A 21,677-nucleotide genomic window follows, 5' to 3' on the forward strand; every position below is an offset into this window, starting at 1 on the left:
AGATGCTTCAGTCTGGTTTTCTACTAAATTGATGTGTGAAATATTTTCCTTCTCTCAGGTGCCTGTTATGATACAATGAATAACATGATCTGGACGTGCTCCAATGATTATATTGATCAGTGGTGCAATCCTGGGAACCAGGCATTCCACTGTGTGTGCCAGAGGCTAGGAGTGAGTCACATCATCACAGAGCCCAAAGGTGAGGGGAGCCCACGAGTCAGCACTTTGTACAAAGGGGGAGTGAAACAGAGGAGTGGCAGAGAACAGACAGAAACTGCCTTGCTGTTAAAAGCTGACATAATTCTTGAAAAGAGTTGTAAATATTGGTCATGGTTTAGCTTTCATTTAAGAGAGGCAAAAGTACAAAGTGAGATATGGGGAAGATTGCAGATTCTTGCTGCCTTCAGCACAATAAAAAGGTGGTTTGGGTAATCCTTTTATGCCCTGAAGTTGATTTATTGCATGTTAGAAGCAAAGGCTGATAATCCAGTCTGTGTCTACAGACAGCATTTGAACTCTCTTCTCCTTGCAGGGGATGCAACAACCACAAATGAGGTCATTAACCAGTTACTGCACCATGTTGGTGCCATGTGCATCCACCAACTCAACCTTCTGGCGGCCAGCAACAACCTCCCCATCAGCAATTTTTTGGGCAAGCAGCATCCCATTGAAGCCCATCACCTGAGCAGCATCTGTGACATTATGGAAAAGGCCATGGTCAATGGAGACACCTGCATCATCCGCTGCATCCTTGTTGTCTTCCAGGTACAGAACCCTAAATGGGCTTCCAAATTCACATGGAAAAATGAAAAACTTGGTTTAATTTAAGAGTCCTAATTGAAAAATCTCTTTCAATTAAAATAAAACACAGAGAGGTTATATCCTTCTTTCTTTGTATTCTCCCTTCTCCATTTTTTGATTCAAAATCAAATTCTGACTCTCAGGTTTCTAGACCCACACAAATAGTTTGAGAAATTGACTGCAGAAAACAAGTTAATGTAAGTAATGTCTATATGTTTATATTAATATTTTTGTCTTTTAATTTTTCCTAGGTGGTTTTTAAATTTTTCTTCAGCCCCCAAACTGAAAGGAACAGAGACATTGTCAGAAGGTCTGGGCTGTTACTGTGGCAGTTACTGATGGCCCCAAGGGATCAGATCTGCTCTGAAATCCAGAAGGAAGTTTGTCTGGCTATTAGGTGAATATCTTTTCTCAAGTTCAGCTTAGAATTTAGTTTCTTTGAAATGTAGTGAGAGATGAACATTCACATTATAGTTTAATTTTATATTCATATGAGAAAATGTAGCGTGATGGATTTTAAGACAGAACATGATAAAATTAATTACAGTTGGTGTCTCTGGAAGAAGAGAAATACAGTATTGGTCTTAATGAAATAACAGGTAGTAATTAATTTCTTACTTTTAATTACTTTCTTACTTTTTATTTTTTTTAATGTTTATTATAAAATAGTTGCTAAATTCAAGCAAAGTTTCCTTGAATGAGTTCCTTATTTAGCTGCTGTGGTGTTCAAGGAAAGGCACAGCTGGTGTTGGCAGCTCTTATCTCAGTGGTAACACTGGAGTTCTGAACAAAAGGAACATCAGGAGAAGCAGGGTTAATAGTACTGGAGGAGTTAATAATACTTGAGCAATGCTCTGAGACTGAAGGCCCAGGGGAAAAAAGGAGTGTGGTTGTATCTCCTGAAAAGGAGATAATGGAAACCTCAGGGCCAAGGAATGCTGGCTCCAGTGTGCCAAGGACAAACAGAACCTGCGTTTTCCAGTGGGAAGTGCTCCAGAGGTTGAGAGCAAAATCTCAACCTCCATTTTCTTGGTGTGAATCACAACATTCCAAATTTCTGTGGCTCTGTGCAACTCTGAGTGAAGAATAGTTTGGCTCAGGAGGATTACCTGGCATTTTCAGGGTTGTGCTTTGTGACAGGGAGGAGTGTCTCCTGTCACCTGCATGGATACCTTGTAAACACCTGTGTGTTCCAGTGCCTTGTTAAACAGCTCCAAGGTGGGCACTGGGTGATGTTTCCTTCCTCCTGTTTCCTCCTTGGGGGATTCTGGTGCCAGTGGAACCCTCAAAGGGAGCTGGCAATGTGTGATAACTTTTCCTGAGGTTTCTATCAGAGTGGATCAGCATGAGCCAGAGGGAAGGAAGCTGCAGTAATCTCTGCTCACAGTGTGAAGCTGAAAAACATCCCAGTTTTCTTTTCTGTTACTGAAAAAGAAAAGGGAAAGGAAATGGCAAAGTTGCATAATGATTTCAGCACTTCAGACAGGCATGAAGTGCTCCTTTGAAGTGATTGTGATCTCGATGGGGGAATTCACATAGAAAGGACAGAGTTCATCACAAGTTAGAGGGAAAAAGTCTCCACCTGGAATGTTTCTGTAAAGCTGAGGTGTTCCTGAAATGTTCCTTCCAGAATCTTCTGTGTAGCTTAAACTATTTCTATAGAGCCAGTCTCCAAAAAGTACAAAACTGTAGCAGTAGTTATTCCTTTCCTTGTATTTTCCACTGTTCTTAGCACAGAGAAGCCTCAGCTCTTACCCCATCACCAGAGTTTTTGGGGGTTTTCTCTGAGCCATCATAATTTTTCCTGACATCTGTTTCTTAACAAACTGATTGTGCTGCCCTGTGTGCAAATGATGAATGGGGAGTTTTCCAGAGAGAAGCAAATAGCTCTTGGAGAAGCTTTAGGAACTAAACAATAATATATAATTGATTACAAGAGATTCCTGGAGAAAACAGCTGCTTATGTCCTAATATTGATGTTGAAATCTGGAGAATGCTCTTCTAAGCCTTTACACACACATTTGTAAATGTTCCATCAGATGCTGAGTGTGTAGTGCCATTTGTCACATGTCCACTGAAATGGTTTTGCTCACTTCTAAATCCATCAAGTAATGCATGGTTTTATTTTTTTCTTAGCTCTGGTTTAAATATCCTGTATCCTGGAGAAGCAGAAATCAATAATTTATTGAAATTGGTCCTAACTGAAGGTGAGAATGTCTTATTGCCAGGTGAGAGTGGGGTTTTTCTGAGAACAAAAAAATCAAAGTACATCTCAAGCTTGGATGGAGAACAGTGTGGGATATGGAGCACTATTCTGCTTTAAATCCATGCTTTTCTGGGAAATTATGGAATGCTCCAAAAGGCTGCATGGTCTGGAGTAGGTCAGGTGGAGGAAAGGAATATTTGCAAGTACCCAGCAATCAGAGGTGATGTTAGACCTGCTGGAAGGGGGAATAATGCCCTTGAGTTCACCAGGAAGTGGGAATCTGGCTTTGGAAGCAGCTGATACTCAGTAATTTTTTACTTCACAGGAGCATGTTGGGAATTTCCAACAGTGCCATGGCAGGGAAAGTGCTCCCAGTCTGGCACAGCAGCTCTGGTCACCCTGGGAATGCAGCCATTCCTGAGCTCTATTCTTTGTTAAATGAGGTATTGGGGAAATAAAATCTGTTCTGTAAAATGCTGCTTTGCAAAAGTTTATTTCCCTTTCAGGAGAGAGGAACAGTGGCCTCTCCCAGCTCCGGGATGTTATCCTGACCAATTTAGCTGAGCAGCTGCAGAACAATAGATTTGGAAGTGAAGATGATGATCATTATAGGTAAAAAGCCTCTGTTTATAGGGGATTTTTGTGTTACTTGTTTGAGGTGAACTTGCAGGAACTTCTGCTAGAATTGCTTGGTGTGTTCCTGCAGTGTGACCTGAATGTTGTTTGTGTCTGTGGGGGAAAGTTTTGTTAGGGTGAGGGAGAAATTTAATGTATTAGGGAAAACTTTGGATGCTTCTGTACCCAGACTGGGTTTGGAATTCTTTGTTCTTTGCAATGTTCTTGGGTAAATTTGAATTATAATTTCATAAATATGATTTTATAGCATTTCTCTGGATATCATAGGTGACTTTCCAACAGTAAAACTGCCTGTCTCAAGTACCTGTTCAAGTTCGGAGGAGTCTTTTATGGGAGCCATAGGAAATCACAGATTTACATCAGCACAGTACAGCAAATCCCTGGAAATCTGTTGTACTTGCTGCTAAACATTTCAGCCTTGATGTTTTTTTTGTGTCTGAATTCAAAGTTTGATCCTTGTTTAGGTTTCCCATGATTTGGGATCCAGCTTGCAGAGTGAGCTGAGCTGTACAAAATGCACAATAATGAATGATTAACATTTTCTGCCTTTCTTGCCTCTCTTGAAGACTCAATGATGAGCTCTTGCACTACATCCTCAAGATTGTTGTCCGAGAATCTTGTGTCTTAATCACCAAGTGCCAAACTGTATCTAAAGATGACTTTCAAAGGCTTCTTTCAACTGTGCCTGTAAGTAAAGTGTGTCTTGAGAAAAGTGTCTCTGCCTTTGGCTTCTATTCCTCCTTGAATCCATCTTCCTCACTGAGTACAAGGAGGTGAAACTTTTATAGCTGTGTCTTAACAAATCCAGGAGAAGAATTGTGTTTTGTTTGTGCTGTGCAGGGAAGAAAAGAGTTATTTTTCACAGCAAAGGAAATAGTTCACTAATGCTGGAATGGGTTTATACATGGATTTATTTTCCAGTTGCTCTGGTTGCTGTTCAGTTTAAGCGAAGTTTGTGGATCTCAATATTCAAAGCAGCTTAAAAAAATCAAAGATGCATTTGTGTGTTGTGGTTCATACAGGCTGAAAGATTTACCAGTGACAGACAGGAATGAGTTAAATGACATTTGATGGTAAACCTATGGGCAGGTGTTTTCAGCAGGATCAGCTCCCTGAGCAAGGCAGGTTGAGCTTCCATAAAAACACTGGGAGGGGACAGGATGTCCTGGCCTGTGGGGAAGGAGGAGTGGCACGGAACCATCACCTTCAGGAGTGTGAATTACATGTATCTCTCTGGTGGCACAATCTTTTCAGAATTAATTAATTCTTAGAGTTCCTGAATATTGCTATAATGTTCCAAACCTGAACAAAGTTATGCTGCCTCTTTATAGTTTTGGGAACTATTTCACAAAATTCAGCATTTTGCAACTGGTTTCTTTTCTTAAATACATAAAATTATTTCTTTGTTCTTTGTTTTCTTCTCAACCTTTTTCTTCTCTCCAACTTCCAAGTCTGAGGCTTGCCTGACTCAGGGTTGATGAAGGGTTTGGATAATGCAAAGTTTTACTTATTTGTGTTCAAGGCTGCGTCCTCGTGCTTGCGGTACCTGATGGCTGTGCAGAACCACCTCCTCAGTAACACTATTTTGATTAAACCTGATGACAATGATGACAGTGACAGCTCCTTGCAGGGAGAGACATTGAAGGTACAGGTAAACACCAAGTTTTATTCTAGTATGGCTCTCTCCAGTCAGTGTGCCTTGTTCCTGACACTTGACACCTTGTTCCTGCAGTGCATTTGTTGTTTGCTGGTGGTTCTTTTCCTTTTGATAGAGTTAAATAGCTGGGGAACAGGGAAAAACAGTCCAGAGTAAAATCTGCAGCTATTCTATGTTCAGGATTCCAGCTTGTATTCCCTATTGTCAGTGAGAGCAGAGACTTCCCTTCCTAAATATATCTATAATGAGATTTTAAATAGATTTTAATTGGTATGTGCTAGTAGAATTCATGGTACGGGAATTTCCTTTCCTGGACACATTACCCCTAAACCTTTTCCTCTCCAAATCACTCAGGTGATCCTTGAAAAAAATATTATTAAATAAATAGAAAAGGAGTTTCTTATTTGCCTTACCCCTGGCTATTGCATTTTTGCAGTTTAAACAAAGCTTGTGCAGAGCCATCTCCATCAGTTGTCTGAAATAGAGAGGATAAAGTTTGTGGCAAGGAAGCTGTAAGAGGACAAGGTTTGAGGGCAGGCTTTGTTTGGTAGAAGTTTTATTAAAATGCTGTATTTCATACTGCTTCATCCAACTCCCAGGTTTGCCCTGGAGGTTGTCTACTCAGAGTAGTTTTGGTAGTAATTCTTCCCTAATGGAAGTGATTTCTGAATTTCTGGTATTTTGCTAAGCCAGTTTTCTCTGCTGCTCTTAGGGGCTGTGTGTGTTTGTGAGCTGCTGCAGTTGGAAGTGATTTGTTCAGGCTCATTGAGTAAATGCTAAATATTGGAGTATTTTTCTTGTCTCACTATTCACGCCGTGTTCATTGTTCAGTTTCTCTCTCTGCAGTGCTCCTCATCCCTGCTAGGACATTGTGTCACCAGTCCTGTACCTTGGCTGGCTCTCAGCTCTCTCCTGTGCTGGACTTGGGGCTTCCTTCCCTCCAGAAACTGGATGTGCATCCTGTAAAACATGCACCTAGTTTCTCCCAGCACTTTGGGGCTTAACATTAATCAAATTTAAGTCTTGGATGAATCTCCTGCTGCAGGCCTGCCAGGTCACATTATCATTCTTTTCATTTGGAAATCCATCTTTTTTGTTCTGTTGTCCTTTTTTGGGGGGAATTCTCTAAGAATTTAAGTATCCTGTAACTCTTTTTTTTTTTTTACTTAGGAGCTCAAGACCAGCATTTTGTCTCTTGCCACACAAATTCTGACAGGATGTGATGAAGTCTTAGAAATGCTGCAACAAGTCACTACAGCACTAATTAACAGTGACATTTCTGACAGGGAGCAAAGGTAAGATAAGTGGGAGGATCCTAATTTGGAAACAGGGAACTGCTGCTCCTTGTGGCTTATTGTTCAAGCACAGTTAGCATTAATTATTCTTTATCACTTCATATTTGAGCTTTGAATGCACAGGAGCTGTTTCTTCCTGTAGCAGTTGTTTAATGCTCAGCAGGTGGAGAATTTAGAATGACTCTCTATGTCAGTCCTGATCATCTGTAGGTTGATACTTCTGTAGGAACCTCAAATTGAGAAGTTTTTACTTCAGTCATAATGGTATTTATGAGTAGGATACCTTGAAATTAACTGTAATTAGCTGGGAATACTCCTGTAAGCTAGAACAATCTGTTTATTTTTAAATTCCTGATCATTACATCCCTAGTAGCTGGATTAGATATTTATGCATGACAGTCCCTGGGTGTTGTTTTATATCCCCCATTTTCCATCATCTGCCCTTCCCTGTCTCCCCTCCTCTTTCTTATAAATGCACGTTGGGAATGGGGTGGAAACAAAATCTGTGAACTTTTCTTTGCTCAAGCAAACAGCTCCCTGTCCCAGCTGTGTTCCAGGTTTCACTTTCTGCTTCTTTGTGTCTGCAAGATTACTTGTGTTTATTGACAACACACAATTCCTGGGTGATATTTTCATACGAGTTTGTGTTCAAATATATTTTTGTAGCTGCAGATCCTTTTCAAGTCCTTTGAGCTCCATGTGCTGGGAGCTGATACTCACACTGGTGCATTTGTGTTTGATGGGGACTTTCATCCTGTGCCCAGGGGAGCTTATCCTTCTCTGAGTAATTATTAAACTGTTGATTTACTGTCTCTGCTCTCAGATTGTTCAGTGAGAATTGTCAGCAATTCAAGGTCACTGGCACTTGGGAGAGAAATTATAGTGTTTTCAAGATTGTTTTGGGGATTTTGTTAATATAATACAAACATTCTCTGCTGAATTTTGAATTGCTGTTACAAGATGAAACAGAAGTGACTAAAACAGAAGTGCTGCTCTATGAAAAAAGTTGTTCCTCTGTAACTTTGGCTCTCCTTCCAGGTTAAAAGGCCTGGAGCAGATCACGAAGGCCACCATGCTTGGCCACCTGCTGCCTGTGCTGCTGACATCCCTGATGCACCCAAACCTGCAGACCCTGACCATGGCTGATGCCCTGATGCCTCAGCTGGTGCAGCTGGTCCTTTACACCAGCCAGGTACGGGCTCTGTGCCACCCTGGGCTGCCCAGGGCCAAACCTGGGGCCTGCAGCCTCCAAAATGCTGCTCAGCTTCCTCCAGAGGCTCTTCCACACACCAGAGTTCAGAGCTTCTCAACAGCTGCCAAAGCTGCTGATGCTGAATGTTAAATTTGACTGCTCCAGGAGCTACTCAGTCATGATTTATTGTCAGTAACAACAGTAGGATTGTTAATTATTTCAATAATGAGCTCTTAAAATGCTTTACACTTTGCATGTCCCTAACACTGTGTATTTTGGGCCACAGACTGCACTGCTGCTTAAAACCCAGTCTCCAGTTTTCTCAGAACTGAACAGTTCCCCCAGTTGTGCTCCAGAGCAGAAAGGGAAGCAGTTACCTGATGAGAGGTGATTTTCTTTACATTTGGGTCTTTTCATGGGATAAACTGAACTGTAATGTCTATTTGACCATTGCTGTGGGATAAAGCAGCAGTTTTAATTTGAATTAATTTTCAAAGGTGTGCTGGAATGATTTCTAAGGCTGTCTCAGATTTATATAAGCTTTTGCAAAAGGCAGTTAGTTCCAAATTTTGTTCTGTATACAGAAGTAAACTATTAATAACTTCAGGTTGTTTACACAGAATATGGTTTGGTTTTGGTTTTTTTCCGCACCTCAAGCATTAGAAATTAAATCTCAATGTTCCTCTCACAATAAATTAGGCTAAGGAGGACCATCAAGAGAAAATGTAAATTGCTCTGGCAGCATGAGATACAGAATTAAAACCATTGCAAAGCTATTAAATGGTTTAATTTACAGAGAAATAACATTTTTAACTCCTGCATTTAAATGCTGTGTCTCAGCTCAAAGTTTTCCAGCTCCTGCTTAGGAACAGAAGCAAACAGCCAAAATAAAATAAAAATGCTTATTTGCAGCATTGGAGAATTTAAAATACTAAAGAATTTGTGATAATGGGATTTTTTTGTGAATAAGAGTATATGTAATGTACAAATAATGATGATAGTATTTGTAATACATGAATTTCCTCAATACAGTCATGTCTAAAACCAAGAGTCAGCTCCTTTTTTCTGTGTGTCAATACTGAGGTGATTTTTAAGTAATTTATTAAAAGACAGAAATCTCTGTGCTGTGCTTTAGGCCCAGTTTCTCACTCTATTTTCAGGATGCTGGAAGAGAAGGAAGAGCCAGGATTCCTGACTGGTTTGAAGATCCCTGCTCCCTGGGCTGCTGGGAAGACTGTGGAGACAGTGCATCCTGTCAGGGATAACTATAAATTTAAGGAAACTGTCCACATTCCAGGAGCCCGCTGTTTGTATCTTAGATTTGACAACAGATGCTCCTCCCAGTACGATTATGACAAGGTAAGCAAGGGCCAGCCTAGCACCTCTGCAATGTGGGAATTCCCTGCAAAAAAGTGGGAGTTGTGCCATGGGACAAGTGTGGGAAGCTCCAGGGATTGGGGGTTTGAGGGGTGGTTTCAGTTGGTTTTTCCCTTCAGAAATTCTATCACTTCTGTTTTTGTTAAAGAAAGTTTCAGGCTGGCTCAATTCCAGTCCAAGATTGACTTATCTCATTTTTACTCATGTTCAGTTTTCCTTTATTTCCCAAATTTTAATCCAGCTGCCTGCTTTGATCAGCACAGTTGGTTTAAACTGGGCAGAGCTGGAGAGGTTCCTTTTTCCCTGATGATAGAGCTTGTTTATCTGGGTTAATAGGAACAAATATATTAATTTTAAGGAAACAACCAATAGCATTTATCCACTTTGTATTAGCTTCTTGTGCTGATTGCTGCTGTTTATGCTTTGGCATAGAGCAAGTCCTGATGCTCATAAATAACTAATGGGCGTATCTTTAATTGGTGACGTTAATATTGAACTCCCCAAACAACTCTGATTCCACCAAAGTCACTGACAAAACTTTGGCTTTGCTGGGAGCAGAATCAGCCCCTCACTGCTAGGGAAGGAGTTTGTTCTCTGCCTCAGGGCTGGCAGTCAGGATTGCTCCTGCTCTGCTCCCAGCCTTGCTGTGTGGGCAGGGACCAAGCCCCTTGAGTCCCCGTGTGCCTCAGTTTCCCCATCTGTAAAATGGGGATAATAATACTTAACCCTGCTGCCCTCACCGAGCCTGTGAGGATTGGTTCACGTGCATGGAGCGCTTCGAGAGTTGAAAGCGCGGTGGAAGTGCTAAGTATTATTATTATTATTAGGTTTTCTTGTTTTTCTCTTACAGTCTAACAGTGTATTTTATGTTTTGAAGTTGGTGATCTATGCTGGTCCTAGCACAAACAGTAGGAAGGTTGCTGAGTATGGAGGCAATACACTGGGATATGGCAGCCGTAGTGTCTTAGGAACGGGGTGGCCCAAGGACTTAGTCAAGGTACAGTATTCCCATCCACCTCTCTTTCCCATAGAAAATTCCCTTTGGAAACCATGCCCAGCCCATTTTACCCTCATAGCTATGCATTCCAAGCTTTTAAGTGTACAGTTATCCATGATGAGATCCCTGCTCAGTGAACTGTTGTGTCCTTGGGGGAGAACTTTAAACTCGGCTCTGTGTTCCGTGTGATGTTTCCCTTGGAGTTTGTTTTGTGTCTTCCTGGAATTCCTGATGGAGATGTTTGAGTCCTGCAGTCTCTAATGGCGCTGCTCTTCTCCTAAGTACACCCTCCTAGGAGAAGTTCTAGGCAGATTCTCCTAAAGTCAGTTTTTTGGAAAATAACTCCCCAAATATATCAAGTAGCAAATGTAACAAAATCTAACCATTTCTGTTGGATTTTAAAATTTCATTGTTGCTTTTGGCAGTAAAGCTGAGAAGAATCTCTCAAACTTCTTGAAACCTCAGCATTTTGGTGCTTTGGTATTGTGTCCCCTCACACTCTGCAGTGTGATTTTATTTTTGTTTAATATATATATTTGTGCTGCTACATTGTCCCACGCTAAAACTGGGCTTATTTACATAACAAAAATACATTGTAAAAAGAAATCAAGAGGTAATAATCTGGAAAGCAATTTCAGACAAGAACTCCATTGTTCACAATTAAGGGAATTTGGTTTATTTTTCACACATAGGTTTTGATGCTGTTCTTTTAGCAAGCTCCTTGATTAATGTGTTGTCATTTTTCTAATTGAAGAGCTTGTCTGTCTTCCTTCAGGAAAAGAATTGTTAATTATTGCCTGGTTTCTTGCAGACAAACAGTGAAAATCAAGGCTAAGTAACACACTGATAATTTCTGCTTTTGATTTGACAGCTATGGTGGTTGTTTTTGTTTTACTGTAGTCATCCAGCAGCAAAATTAAGTTTGCCACTAAAAGACACCTTTACAAAAATTAAAAAAAAAATTAAATCAGAATATTTCGTTTGAGATAAGAGCAACCCTCAGATAACTGTCGTTAAAAGTTATCACCACTTGTGTGAAAAACCTGTTTGTTTGCCTCAACCATTAAATCTCTTTTCTTTCCCCCCCCCCCTTCCTGCCATGGATGTGTGAAGGTGGAAGGAGACACGGTCACCTTCTCCTTTGAGATGCGCAGTGGGCGTGAGCACAACACTCCTGACAAAGCCATGTGGGGCTTTGCCTGCACTGTCCGAGCCCAGGTATTCCAGGGGGAGAATCCCGGGGAGAGCTTCAGCTTCCACTGCCTCCTGCCTGCCAAAACACATTCCAGACCCATGGAAATGTGCTTCCAGCTTGGCAGTTTGAGATGGAAACCAGCAGTGACTGGTTTGGGCAGTGAGATAAATTGGCAATGGAAGGAACCTGAGTTTGGGATGCAGAGATCCATGTGGATGGGCTGGCATTCATGGAGACAGTTTTTATCAAATATGTCTTACCTATCTCCTGAGGCCATTTCAGCATCTCTTGCTGCTTGTGGGTCAGGATTTCTTTGTAGCAACCTGAAAATCAGAGAAGTCCTGAGGAAATAATTATTCCAGCCCATGAAGAGAGGGGAGGGATTCTGGGATCAGACACGGGGAATCTTGAATCCCGCTACAAGTTGGGATGACTGAACCAAAAATAACTTCACCTGTTCCTTCTTAGTTCAGGAAAATAATGGTTAAATCCCTTACTACTTGTCTTGAGTTGTTCTTAAAAGTTGCTGTTAATTGTTAAGCATTTTTTGTGTAAGAGTTAAGACTGCTATTGAGCTATATCTTACATTTAGAAGATTATATATAAAATCTCCTATCTTTTGGAAATCTCCAATTTATTGGAAAGGACTTCCTGGTGGATTGCTTGAACTTCTCCCTGTTCCTGCTGCAGGAATCCTCAGAGGATGTGTCAGGAGGTTTGCCATTCCTGGTTGACCTGGCCCTGGGCCTCTCTGTGCTAGCCTGTTCCATGCTGAGGATTTTGTACAATGGGCCAGAAATTACCAAAGATGAAGAAACATGTCAAGAGCTCTTAAGATCTAAACTTTTACAAAGGTAAAAAAAAATAAAAAATCAAATTTAATCTGTTTTTTTTCTGAGGGAAGTGACTTCTTGTGTTCAAGTCTTGTGCTTTAAGGTGATGTTTGGATCATTTTTCCTGTAGTTTGTTCAGCAGTTTTTGTTGCCTAAAACTGAGGGAATATTCTCCAAAACGTAGGGGCTTTTAGAGTAAAAGAAGGATTGGGTTATGCTTGGTACAAGCCACACTTCAAATATTGGCATTTAATCTTTGTAATGTGTTAACTGAAGTGTCTTTCTCAATGAGGGGTGAAATAGAGAGGGAGAAAAAATCCTTTTAATTGGTTTTTACTCCTTTTTGCAGGTGCCAGTGGCAGGTGGAAGCCAATGGGGTCATATCTCCAGCCCTTACTCCAAGCCCTTCTCCATTGCCTCTCACCATAGAGGAGGACAGGGAATTCACATATCCCTCTGATGTGCTTGTGCCTCCTGTTGGACACTACTTTGACCTGCCCAGGATTAGGCTGCCCCCAGGAATTATGATCAAGCTCAGGGAAATTTCTGGACGTGCTCGGCCTCAATTTAGACCCAGTATAAAGTAAGGAGTCCTTGTTTCCCTCTGGGTTTTTAACCTTGTTTGTGAATGCAGCATCTGATGATTTATGAATATGAATTGTTCAAGTTGGTCTCTTACTCCTGATTAATGAGTTTGGCTTTCCCTGGAACCCTAGGGAAGTGATCCAGCCAGAAGTCATGGAGGAGATGGTGGTTTCATGTGTGATTAAACATCTCAATTTGGTTGATGCTCTCCAGTCCCTGATAAATTTCCAGTATCAGGAGGAACATGCTGAGGAATATGATTTACTTTGTAAAATAATGGGAGAGACCTTTAAGAAGCTGAATGCCATGGAGAGACAACTACAGGTAAAAAGAAAATTATTTAAAACAAAGAAGGGTTGTTTTAGGAGTAAAGATGTATTTTAGCACCACAGAAATATAAAATGTACTCAGATTTTATCTTCTAAAATCCCTTCTGCATCTTAAGTGCAACAAGTGTGATTTTTGTCTCTTTATTAGAGTGTGGCTGAGCTGGAGCAGAAGTGGCAGAACGAGGTGGATGATGCCATGCATGGGAAGCTGGAGAACAATGTCCCCTTTTTTTATGATTATCACTTCAACGAGGTGAGCCCTGGAGCTGCTGTGGGTGCTTGTACCTCACTCTGCTTCCTCAAAACCTTCTCATCCTTCTCCTTCCCTTTGTTTAGAGCAAGATGAAGGAGCTGGAGCTTCTGTGTTCAATGAAGGAAGTTTCTTTTGATGGGAGTGATCTTGAGAACGTGGTCCTGGCATTAAGGTCAGTATTAGTGAAGTTTTAGGCCTCAAAGGAGGGGCAGCTTCAGGGGAATTCCATGGAGTTCCAAAAGGATCTGATGAAATTATTAGAAACTTCTGTGCTAAATATATTAATGTTACTACCTACAGCTCCTTGTGTTTGCTAAGGAATCACTTGTTTATTTCTCCCATTTTTTCTGCTTTCTCCTTTGTTGGCATAGAACAGACTGAGGCCATAAGTCCTCTTTAGCTGACTTTTCCCTCAGTAACACTTCCTTTCTGAAAGCATTCAAACATTGACTTGGCTTCTTTTCCTTCCCTTTCATAACTAGGGAGAAGTTTTTCCAGGAGGTGAATTCACTGATCCAGAAGACCTCTCATCCCTTAGCAAAGACAAAAGCCTTGGTGAAGAGCTTGATGAACAGAGCAGAGCTGTTGTTGCATGTGACTATTGCAGCACAGTCTGGGATCACAAGGAGCATATCTGGGACCCCTGCAGAGACTCCAGGTATGTCTCTCATTAACAGCATTTTCTAAAGATACCTTTTATTTCTTATTTTTACCTCTTTTGCTTTAAATTAAACTGTTTTCCCCCCTAAACTAAATTACTCTGTTATAATAAATAAAGTCCAATTGAAAACAGGAAAATTCTCAGATCTGAGTTGCACGTTCTTGCTTAGACTGGATTTTCCCCACCCTGTGTTTCAGCTTCCACTGGGATATCCACCAGTGATGTTAGACCCAATTTATAAATAATTTCCTGCACCAGGAATGACCTTTTCTATTACTATTTTATAATACTTCAGCCTGTAAATCAGCCTCTGAGACCAAGGTGATCTCCCACGCCGTGCGCCAGCCCGTGTTCCTGCGCAGCATGTCCGCCCCGTCCGACCTGGAGATGATTGGCAACGAGGACATTGAGTTTGCCCGGGCCAGCCAGAGGTACAGCAGGGTTTATTCCTTCCCTTCACACCTCTGTGCTGTCCCAATGATCATCTTGATCAAATTTATCACTGCAAAGCAACATTGGTGGTGGTTGGATCAGCTTCCTGCTGCCAGCTGTAACATTCCGGTTCCCTCGCAGGCGTCGGCACGTCACCAGCCACAGGAGCAGCTCCTTCACCCTGCTGCAGTCCCTGGCCATCGAGGACAGCAGGGACAAGCCCACCTACAGTGTCCTGCTGGGACAGCTCTTTGCCTTCATTGGGACAAACCCCGACCAAGCTGTACGTTGTTATTTTATTTCAAATTCCAACTTGCTCAAAACCAAGAGCTGCCTTGTTTGTGTCTAACAAAAATCCCCTCCCAAACCTCGCAGGTGTCCAGCAGCAGCTTCCTGCTGGCTGCCCAGACCCGCTGGAGACGTGGCAACACCAGGAAACAGGCCCTGGTGCACATGAGGGAGCTGCTGACGGCCGCCGTGCGTGTCGGAGGCGTGACCCACCTGGTGGGCCCAGTCACCATGGTGCTCCAGGGAGGGCCAAGGTGGGTGCATTTCTCCAGAATTCAGTGGCTTGGGAATAAATTGCTTTGCACGACAGAAAGCCAGAAGTGAGTAGCTGTGAGGGCACAAGTTGGCAGGGCTAAGGTTGGAACAAACACTTTGACTCTTCTGGGATGCAAAGGCAGAAACTTCTAAGAAATGCTTTTATTTATCTTTCCTTTCATACTGGGCTGACATGTACCCAGATGTGTGTAGAGGGTATCCCTCTCTCTTGATTTAATTCTAAATTTATGTTAATTAGGTATTAGTGGTAGATTCAGCTGATGCTGCCATCTACATGTAGTTAATGTTTTGTATTTTGTTTGTAGTGAGATTTAATCATGACTGCGTTATAACTACCACGCTTTGTTGTTCACATGATTCATATGAAAAAATGAGTAACTTAGAGTTTTCCTTCCAAGTCTCTCTTGAGTAATTCTTAACATGCACTGATTATTATTTTCTTAAAGCTACATGTGGAAGTTTGTGGATTGAAGCCTTCCATTTCCAATCTCTAACCCCCAACAGGATTGAAGAGCTGACGTGTGGTGGGATGGTGGAGCAGGTGCAGGAGGCTTTTGGGGAGACGATGACGTCGGTGGTGTCCCTGTGTGCCCGGTACCCCATCGCCTGTGCCAACAGCATTGGCCTCTTGTGCACCATTCCCTACACAAGGTGAGGAAGGCAAGGGAGGCATCCACACCTGGCTTTAGTAGGCTCTGCTTTAAGGAGCAGTGTTAAGTAGTTTAAATACATCCCCTTTACTCATCATGAGGAGCATCTGAGAACATCCAGTTAAATTCTCTCACAGTTCCATCTGGGGAGGACAAGGGAGAGGCAGAACCATCTTTTTGCCAATTGAACTAATTAATTACTGAGCTAACAGCAAGTTCTGGATTCCCATTGTGATGGAGAAGTTAATTCCACTCTGAATTTCTCCTGCAGGAGTGAGGAGAAGTGTCTGGTGCGCAGTGGCCTGGTCCAGCTCATGGACCGGCTCTGCAGCCTGAGCAGCCAGACAGAGTCCAGCTCAAATGAAAAACAGACCAAGAAACAAAAGGTGGCCACCATGGCTTGGGCTGCCTTCCAGGTGCTGGCCAACCGCTGTGTGGAGTGGGAAAAGGAAGAAGGTAGGAGCACTGGAAATATCTTCTGCTCTCTGTGTTAGAACTGTCTTAGAAGTGGTGTAAATGTATTTCAAATAGGGCAGTCATTCACCATGGCTTGGGACTCTGTGGACTCTTAAGAAGTGAAAACAAAATTCAGTGGATTTTCTTCTTGGTTTTAAATTCTGGCTTTTTTCCTCCCCATGGAAATAATTTCAGGTTTTGCCATTTGATTCTGTCTAAACATAATGGGAGAATCTGGAGATTCTGAGTGATCATTTGGCATTTCTCCTGTGGTAGAGTTCACCCATAACACACTTAAACCCACAGACATCTGGCTGTTGGCTAATGGTGGATGTGTCAGGGGTTATTTTTGTGGTGTGTACATTGATTTTTGTTGATTACAGCTGTGCATTCTTCCATTTCTTCCAAAGGGGGTTCCACAGATGCCGTTCACTCTGGGCTGGCCAGGCAGGTCTCCAGTCTCCTCACCAACCACCTGGCCAGAGCCACTGAGTGCTGTGGCAACCAAGCTGCAGGGAATGATGCACTGCAGGATGTCCTCAGCCTTCTGAATGACCTCTCAAGGTAGCAGGCCTTTCCTCTGAAGTATTTTCTTGTGTATCAAAGCCCATGTGGGATCTTTTGTGGATTTTTTTAAAACCATTCTAAAACTGACCTGTAATCTTAGTGTTTAATCAGTGCTGTCAGGTTATGGAAGAAGTGCTACAGATGTTTTGTCAGACACTGAAATTGCTTTTAATACATCTTGTAAATAATAAATGAACTTGGTTTTAATTTCAAGATTCTTTTCCCTTTCAGGAGTCACATAGGTAAAGCCATCCTGAGCCAGCCAGCCTGTGTGTCCAAGCTGCTGTCCCTTCTCTTGGATCAGCGTCCTTCTCCAAAGCTGGTCCTTATAATCCTGCAGTTGTGTCGTGCTGCTCTGCCTCTCATGAGCGTTGAGGACTGTGGAAATGTGGAATTGCCTCCCTGGAGTTACTCAGTGCCCTCTCTGAACAGCGAGCAGGATGATCCCAGTGACCCAGCCTCCAAGATTGCCTCCCTGCTGCTGGCAAAGCTGGCAGATTATGTCGTGCCAGGTACCAGCAGCTGTTTGGCGTTGTGCCCGAGGGACTCCTGTTTCATGGAGTCTTGGAATGAAAAGGACCTTAAAGCCCATCCAGTCCCACCCCTTTTCACACCTTCAGCTAGTCCAGGTTGCTCCAAGCCCCATCCAACCTGGCCCTTGGGCACTTCCAGGCATCCAGGGGCAGCCACAGCTTCTCTGGGCACTCTGTGCCAGAAGCTTCTGTATTGACAGAGAGCTGAAGTGTTGGGAGGTATCTGATTTGTCACCGAGAGCAGGATATTCCTGTGACTTTCCATCTGCCTCCTAATTTCCCAGTTTCCCTGGCCTCAGACCAAAGTGGGTGTCTCAGTGATGTTTAAGACACATCCCAGATGTGTCAGCATTACTTCCAAGGGTAAGAAAATTCATGGTTGTGTTTCTTTCTTTTCCTTTTCCTTTCTGCTCCAAGGATGCCAGACAGTCCTTTCTCCAACAGCCTCTGAGCCAGATACTACCTTGGCAAAAGCCAGCCCTAAAAATTCCATAAAAGGTGATAAAGATCCTGGAGAAGAAAGCGAGGCAGTGGATGGTAAACTTTCTATTTTTATCCATAAAAGAGAAGATCAATCCTCCCATGAAGTCCTTCAGCCTTTACTAAGGTAATCTCAGCTCGCTGGATTGGAATCACTTCTGCCAATTCCCTTTATCTTCTCTTTTTTCCCAGTGCTGTGGCTGCAGAAAAATACATCCTAGATATAAGATGTCTGCCCAATGTGTTGTGTTTACTGGCAAAGCTATAAGATAATGCAGAGGAACATGGGAACATCTTCATCTGTCTGAAAACAATCTCATGAAAAATTAGCTACTTAGACTCAATGTTTCTGATGGAGTATCATTTATCTTGCTTATGGTGCGACAGGCTGGGTAGGACTAACAAATAGAACTGTCAAGGCAAAATGGCTTTAAAAGCACTGCTTTAATAATGCATAAGCTGGACAGTAATTTGCTATTAAACATTCTTTAGTATTCTCAGCACCCACCTGAATTCTGGGATCACTGAATGCCAGTGCTGTCACCTCCTGCATTTTGTGTTATTTGTTCCATCTTCCCCCACTCTGTGGGTTGATTTTTGAGCCTATACTCTAAAAATTACACTAAAAGGTACAAGTGAAAGGTGAACTCGGAGCCCTGGGCATTTGTGATCAATAAAAACCATTTCATGAGGCTTCTTCCTGAGGGGGAAGGGTTAAATTGCTTTGAGTAACTGTGTGCAGTAGGATTAAACTCCCTCTGTAAATGGGGTATGTCCCTAATTGCCTAATATTTCTCTTGCTGTTGAGCATTCAGCTGCAAGGGTGGCTTCAAATAATTTCAAACCAGCCATAATGTATGGAATTGGCCTGTGTAGCTCAGCTGTGTTTTTCAGCAGTCAGAACAAAGCTCCTGTGTTTTGTTTCCCCTCCAACAGTAGCTCAGAAGGTCGCCCATTCCGACTGGGAACTGGAGCCAACATGGAGAAGGTGGTGAAGATGGATCGGGACATGACAAAAGTAAGAGGAGAAATAACTAAAGAATTGCTCAACATCCTAAAAATTGGTGGCCAGGCAGAATTCTTGGGTTTTACTGATGTTAAGATGCCTTTGTTAAATGTTGTTTTATTCATCATTTACCTCTGTAAATACAGATCAGCTACAAGGGTAAATGATGAAAAAGAATTTCAGCTGATGCTTCTTGCAGCCATTGTAGGTCAGGTTTAAGCCCCTTTGATATTCTTTCCTCAAGTGTTAAATGCACATTGATAATGCCACACACTTGAATTAGAATTTAATGTCTATTTCCAGACATGTTCTTGAGTGTTTGCACCAGAAATACTCATTGGTGGCTTTTTGATCAGAGAAATTGAAGTGGTAAATTAAGAATGGGATGTTAAAGGCAGTGAATTTATCCCTGATCTCTCTGAAGATGATAAAAAGCAAGAGGCAAAATTTGTCTATGACTAACACACACCCAGGAGGGGGTTTTGCTGTGTTCTCAGCACTTCTACATGAACAGAGTGACCAAACAGATCTGACATTTGCTTTCCACGGCAATTTCCTTCGCAGAGTGGCTGCTGTGAAGTCATTACAGAAGAAGCTGCTGCAGCTCTTAGAAAGGCAACCAAGTGGGCACAATCTGGGCTGATAGTGAGTGTGGGGCCACCCATAGAGACTGTCAATCCAGAGAGCACCAGTGGCTTGTCCACTGGGGACAAAAAGAAGACTGCACAAACTTCTATTTGCAGAGAGAGGAATTCAGAGCTCGCCAGGTAAATCCCTTTGTCTGCATTCTGCTGTTCTCTCTACCAATACTTGCAATGCTTTCAAAGATAATCTGGCTGTTCATAAACTTCCTATTTCTTTTTTTCTATATACCTTGTTGACAACTGAAGCTTCTTTTCATTCTGTGGTTTTGAACTGAGTGGTCAAATTGCCTTTGTCTCCCGCCCAGGACGGATCCGGTGAGGCCGTTCATCAGCGGGCACGTCGCAAACAGCATGGCAGCAGAGGTGATTGCCCTGCTGCACAGCCTGCTCATGGCCCCAGAGTCCAATGCAGCCCAGATCTGGACAACAACTGCTGAAAAGGTGAGCAAACACAACCATGAGTGGCACATTCCTCACTGGGGGTTGAGTAGTTAGAGAATCTGATGATTAGCGAGGCCTGAGCTGCTCCTTTCTGATTTACACACCAGGGTGTGGAGCTGGACAGACCCAGCCCTTTCTCAGCTGTCTCAGGATGGGACAAATACTCAAAATTTGCCCATCATTAGATAATTTTTTGTCTGATTCTTTTCAGGCATTAACAATGCTGTTTGCTGGGGAGTTCCCTTGCCTGTGGCAGGTTATTCTGCCTTGGCTGTGGCTTCTGAGGGTACATAGTGTTGGCTAGAACAAAACACATTGGTTTTATGTTCCTCTGAATCCTGCAGCACCTAATCTATTCCTTAGGTGAAAACCTCAGCAAAAACTTTTGCCAAGATTGTATTTTATCCTAAAAGTTACCAGGGAATGGTCATGGCTTTGATGGTGCTCACACTTCAGAGAACTTGGAATATTCTGAGTTACATAATTCTCTTCAAGAACAAAAATTATTCTTCTGAGACTGTGTGGGCTGGAAGCCTGGGGCATTGGTTTTTGTTGGAATTATTCTTTGAAGTCGTTCCCTGGTATTTTTGCTTCTGTATTCAGGTTCTGTCTCGGGCTCTGATGTACATCCCACAGCTTGGGAAATATGCAGAGAGCATTTTGGAGAATGGGAGTAGCAGTGGAAGGAAACTGGCTAAACTTCAAAGGATTGCTCGCCAGGCAGTGGCTGCCCTGTGTGCTCTGGGTGGCTTTAAGGAGACAATTAAAATAGGTTCTGAAGTTCAGGTAATTCATCACTGTTCATATTTGATATCTCAGATGAGAATTGCTGCTCTCCTGAGGTTTTCCCTGCACTGGGATCCTTGGCAGCAGGATGTGCTTGTGGAGCAGCAGCTTGTGGAGCTTGTTTCCTAAAACACCCCCCTGTGCTTGTGTGTGCAGTTGGTGTGCGATGTCAGACACTGATTCCTGGTTGTAGCACCTTCAATCTCATGCAGCTCTTCTTTGGTTGTAGGTTTTAGGCAAAGGAATAGCAGGAAGCATTGGAGTTGTGGCATCTATTAATGAGCAAGAAGGTATAGCCACGGTCAAATTCCCACCCACCACTATAGACACTAGAAAGACCTCCCAGGCATCAGACACTTTAACTATTCCATTATCTAGGCTCTGTGTTCCAAGATCTGAGGTATGGGAGTTTTAAACATCCAATATTCTGTATAATCTCGATTCTTGCTTTATTTCTGTCACAGCATACTGACTATTAATCTACAGCACGTAAAAAAAAGTGTTTCATCTTTGCTTATAAATGATTTGTAATGTTTGCCTTATTTTTAAAGCATATATTAACAATATGTTTAAGTTCTCATTCAAGTAACATAATATTCATCTTTTGTGCTTAAATATATCCTGTTGCATACTGGGTGGGAGGTTTTTATGTTTAATTTCTGGCTTGGTTTGGGGTTTGTTTATTTTTCTTTTTTTGGTGTTTGGTGCTGATTTTGTGATAGTAAAATATAAGAATTAACTCCAGGTAATAAAACACCCTCATTTCTTAGAAACTAACTACTTGAATTTAACTTTTTACCGTGCCCCCCCACCATCAGGCATTGCCTCTTCATAAACTGTCCATTACTGAGAAGGTAGTACAGGCAGTCCAGTCCATGTTGCTCCCTCAGGAGGGAAGTCTCTCTATTCACACCTCACTTCCTGCAACAGGAGATGGCTCAACCCCAGTAATGGCAGTGGTCCGGCTCCTTGCTGAAATAAGAACCAGGTGAGTCCTGGCTTTGTGCACAAACATCCCATGAGTCCTTGTGCCCTTCCTCTGGGGGTGTGCAGCAAGGGACTGCACAAATTCCTCTTTGCTCCCTTTTAGTGTCTGGGTGT

The 21,677-nt window shown here is 42.4% G+C and overlaps 1 protein-coding gene across 4 annotated transcripts in view; it reads left to right on the forward strand.

The window, feature by feature from the left end:
• HECTD4 (HECT domain E3 ubiquitin protein ligase 4) overlaps positions 1-21,677 on the forward strand; it is a 65,096-nt gene that overhangs the window by 19,410 nt on the left and 24,009 nt on the right. Inside the window, exons 11-43 of one of the 4 annotated variants that reach the window (XM_077787224.1) lie at positions 59-199; positions 533-765; positions 1,053-1,198; positions 2,938-3,008; positions 3,514-3,619; positions 4,210-4,330; positions 5,166-5,294; positions 6,471-6,595; positions 7,634-7,787; positions 8,074-8,174; positions 8,948-9,146; positions 10,015-10,161; positions 11,275-11,379; positions 12,047-12,210; positions 12,539-12,772; positions 12,906-13,098; positions 13,252-13,356; positions 13,440-13,528; positions 13,839-14,014; positions 14,313-14,448; positions 14,591-14,732; positions 14,825-14,991; positions 15,518-15,664; positions 15,935-16,119; positions 16,530-16,683; positions 16,918-17,198; positions 17,637-17,826; positions 18,636-18,717; positions 19,270-19,472; positions 19,655-19,790; positions 20,394-20,576; positions 20,806-20,976; positions 21,395-21,564. In XM_077787224.1, the coding sequence (XP_077643350.1) occupies positions 59-199; positions 533-765; positions 1,053-1,198; positions 2,938-3,008; positions 3,514-3,619; positions 4,210-4,330; positions 5,166-5,294; positions 6,471-6,595; positions 7,634-7,787; positions 8,074-8,174; positions 8,948-9,146; positions 10,015-10,161; positions 11,275-11,379; positions 12,047-12,210; positions 12,539-12,772; positions 12,906-13,098; positions 13,252-13,356; positions 13,440-13,528; positions 13,839-14,014; positions 14,313-14,448; positions 14,591-14,732; positions 14,825-14,991; positions 15,518-15,664; positions 15,935-16,119; positions 16,530-16,683; positions 16,918-17,198; positions 17,637-17,826; positions 18,636-18,717; positions 19,270-19,472; positions 19,655-19,790; positions 20,394-20,576; positions 20,806-20,976; positions 21,395-21,564 (5,086 nt within the window). The remainder of the gene's footprint in view (positions 1-58; positions 200-532; positions 766-1,052; positions 1,199-2,937; positions 3,009-3,513; positions 3,620-4,209; positions 4,331-5,165; positions 5,295-6,470; positions 6,596-7,633; positions 7,788-8,073; positions 8,175-8,947; positions 9,147-10,014; positions 10,162-11,274; positions 11,380-12,046; positions 12,211-12,538; positions 12,773-12,905; positions 13,099-13,251; positions 13,357-13,439; positions 13,529-13,838; positions 14,015-14,312; positions 14,449-14,590; positions 14,733-14,824; positions 14,992-15,517; positions 15,665-15,934; positions 16,120-16,529; positions 16,684-16,917; positions 17,199-17,636; positions 17,827-18,635; positions 18,718-19,269; positions 19,473-19,654; positions 19,791-20,393; positions 20,577-20,805; positions 20,977-21,394; positions 21,565-21,677) is intronic. The other 3 variants (XM_077787227.1, XM_077787226.1, XM_077787228.1) reach the window with 3 other exon arrangements.

Source organism: Lonchura striata, chromosome 18 (assembly GCF_046129695.1).
Source record: "Lonchura striata isolate bLonStr1 chromosome 18, bLonStr1.mat, whole genome shotgun sequence".
NCBI lineage: Eukaryota > Metazoa > Chordata > Aves > Passeriformes > Estrildidae > Lonchura > Lonchura striata.